This window comes from Trematomus bernacchii, unplaced genomic scaffold (genome assembly GCF_902827165.1).
Source record: "Trematomus bernacchii unplaced genomic scaffold, fTreBer1.1, whole genome shotgun sequence".
Taxonomy (NCBI): domain Eukaryota; kingdom Metazoa; phylum Chordata; class Actinopteri; order Perciformes; family Nototheniidae; genus Trematomus; species Trematomus bernacchii.
The window spans coordinates 42501-44730 of NW_022987928.1; the positions used below are offsets into that span (position 1 = coordinate 42501).

General features: G+C 42.6%; 1 protein-coding gene across 1 annotated transcript in view; it reads right to left on the reverse strand.

The window, feature by feature from the left end:
- plekho1b (pleckstrin homology domain containing, family O member 1b) overlaps positions 1 to 1645 on the reverse strand; it is a gene marked incomplete at its 5' end in the record, with an annotated part of 8291 nt that extends 6646 nt beyond the window's left edge. The window contains 1 exon segment of the mRNA XM_034115468.1: positions 1511 to 1645. Coding sequence (XP_033971359.1) covers positions 1511 to 1645 — 135 coding nt within the window.
- Positions 1646 to 2230: the final 585 nt, after the last annotated feature.

The following is a 2230-nucleotide window of genomic DNA, read 5'->3' on the forward strand; positions in this document are numbered from 1 at the left end:
CATGCAAAGCTGCCTGCCTGCCTTCCTTTGATTCTCTCTGAACTGCCTGGTCGTTTTAATGTTTAATGTCAACCATTTGTGCAGATAGCATGAAGTAGAGAAGATCGTCGATGCTAGCGTTAGCGTTAGCATTTCTCCCCCGGGCTTAAATTGTGTATTATAGAATGATCACACCGGTGACAGTACTATTCAAAGGGTTCACGAAATATGACTACTACTCTTACTGTTTAACATGTTGGGTTACTTAATGTTACTTCATGTTAAGGCTAATAAGAATGACAAGGCTGTAATGCTAACTAACGTGCTAGCTACTAGCTAACTTGATCCAGCCACTCCTGGTCCTTTGATCAGACGGGAAGCGAAAGAACGAGCAAGACCCATTGCTGGTATGATAACAACCTGGTACTAAGCACACAGGCATCTTGTTAAAGTTATCTTATCTTAGCCAGCGCCATATAGATAGATTATATCTATATTGCGCTGATCTTAGCTATCTCTTAGTGGAGGAAAACAATTGTGACATCACTTACGCAACTCTGGGATTTGTAGTCTTTCTAGTTACGTATTTTTCATAGTCTTATATTTCAACAGTTTTACGACAAACTGTGACTTTTTTGACATGGAAATTATTTTTTAAGATTGACAAACATCATATGTGTAATTCATGGCACAATTCAAACGGGATAGAAAGATAAGTTTTCTCTCCCCATTGACTTCAATGCATAATTTTTCCGAAATAAGGTCCCATTACCCGGAAGTAGGTGGGCGTGACTTCGCCACTCTATAGCCCAACATTAGCCACCTTTAGCTTAGCGGTGGTGACGTGAAGTCATGTGACCGTGCTGTAGTTCCTTTATAGCCCAACATTAGCCGCCTTTAGTTTAGCGGTGGTGACGTGAAGTCATGTGACCGTGCTGTAGTTCCTTTATAGCCCAACTAGCCTCCTTTAGCTTAGCGGTGGTGACGTGAATTCATGTGACCGTGCTGTAGTTTCTTTATAGCCCAACATTAGCCACCTTTAGCTTAGCGGTGGTGACGTGAAGTCATGTGACCGTGCTGTAGTTCCTTTATAGCCCAACATTAGCCACCTTTAGCTTAGCGGTGGTGACGTGAAGTCATGTGACCGTGCTGTAGTTCCTTTATAGCCCAACATTAGCCTCCTTTAGCTTAGCGGTGGTGACGTGAAGTCATGTGACCATGCTGTAGTTCCTTTATAGCCCAACATTAGCCACCTTTAGCTTAGCGGTGGTGACGTGAAGTCATGTGACCGTGCTGTAGTTCCTTTATAGCCCAACATTAGCCACCTTTAGCTTAGCGGTGGTGACGTGAAGTCATGTGACCGTTCTGTAGTTCCTTTATAGACCAACATTAGCCTCCTTTAGCTTAGCGGTGGTGACGTGAAGTCATGTGACCGTTCTGTAGTTCCTTTATAGACCAACATTAGCCTCCTTTAGACAGACAGACAGACAGACAGGTAGACTGACAGACAGACAGACAGACACACAGGTACCGTGTTCCCCGGGCTGCTGCAGCGCTGCACTCTGAACTTGCTGTGGTTCTTTTTGCTGCGAGTTTTGTTCTTCCGGATCTCTTCACAGCGATCGTAGTCCGACAAATCCAGAACCTCGTCCGCACGTCCCAGCTCCTTCACCTGCACACAGGTAACAGCTTCATTATGCTACAACACAGTCTCACGGCATTTGGTGTTATAGTCACGAAATTAATCTATTGATTCGTGTTCACGATTTCGCCATTTTTTTCGTGTCACACAGAACGATTTTAAAAGCAATGTAAATAATAACAAATTAGAAGGAAAAAAAGATGACAAAAAATCCAGATGTCAGTATTCTGAGGCTCTGAGCCATTTCTTTTCCTCACTGACGGCAACAAAACTCAGACATTATACAATTTAAAATAAAAGGGATAGGGTTAGGCTTAGGGTAAGATATTGAGTAAGAACATGTTTTTATGAACCACACAGCTTCTAGACCCGACCCGACAAAAAGACGTGTTGCAGGCACGAAACATACTACCAATAGAAATACATTGCTTTTAAAAATCGTTCTGTGTGACACGAAGAAAATACGAAAATCGTGTTGGTGAACACGAATCAATAGATTAAATTAATTTCGTGACGATAACACAAAATGCCGTGAGACTGGGTTGTATGCTAAGCTAACACAAAGCTCCTTCACCTGCACACAGGTAACAGCTTCATTATGCTAAGCTA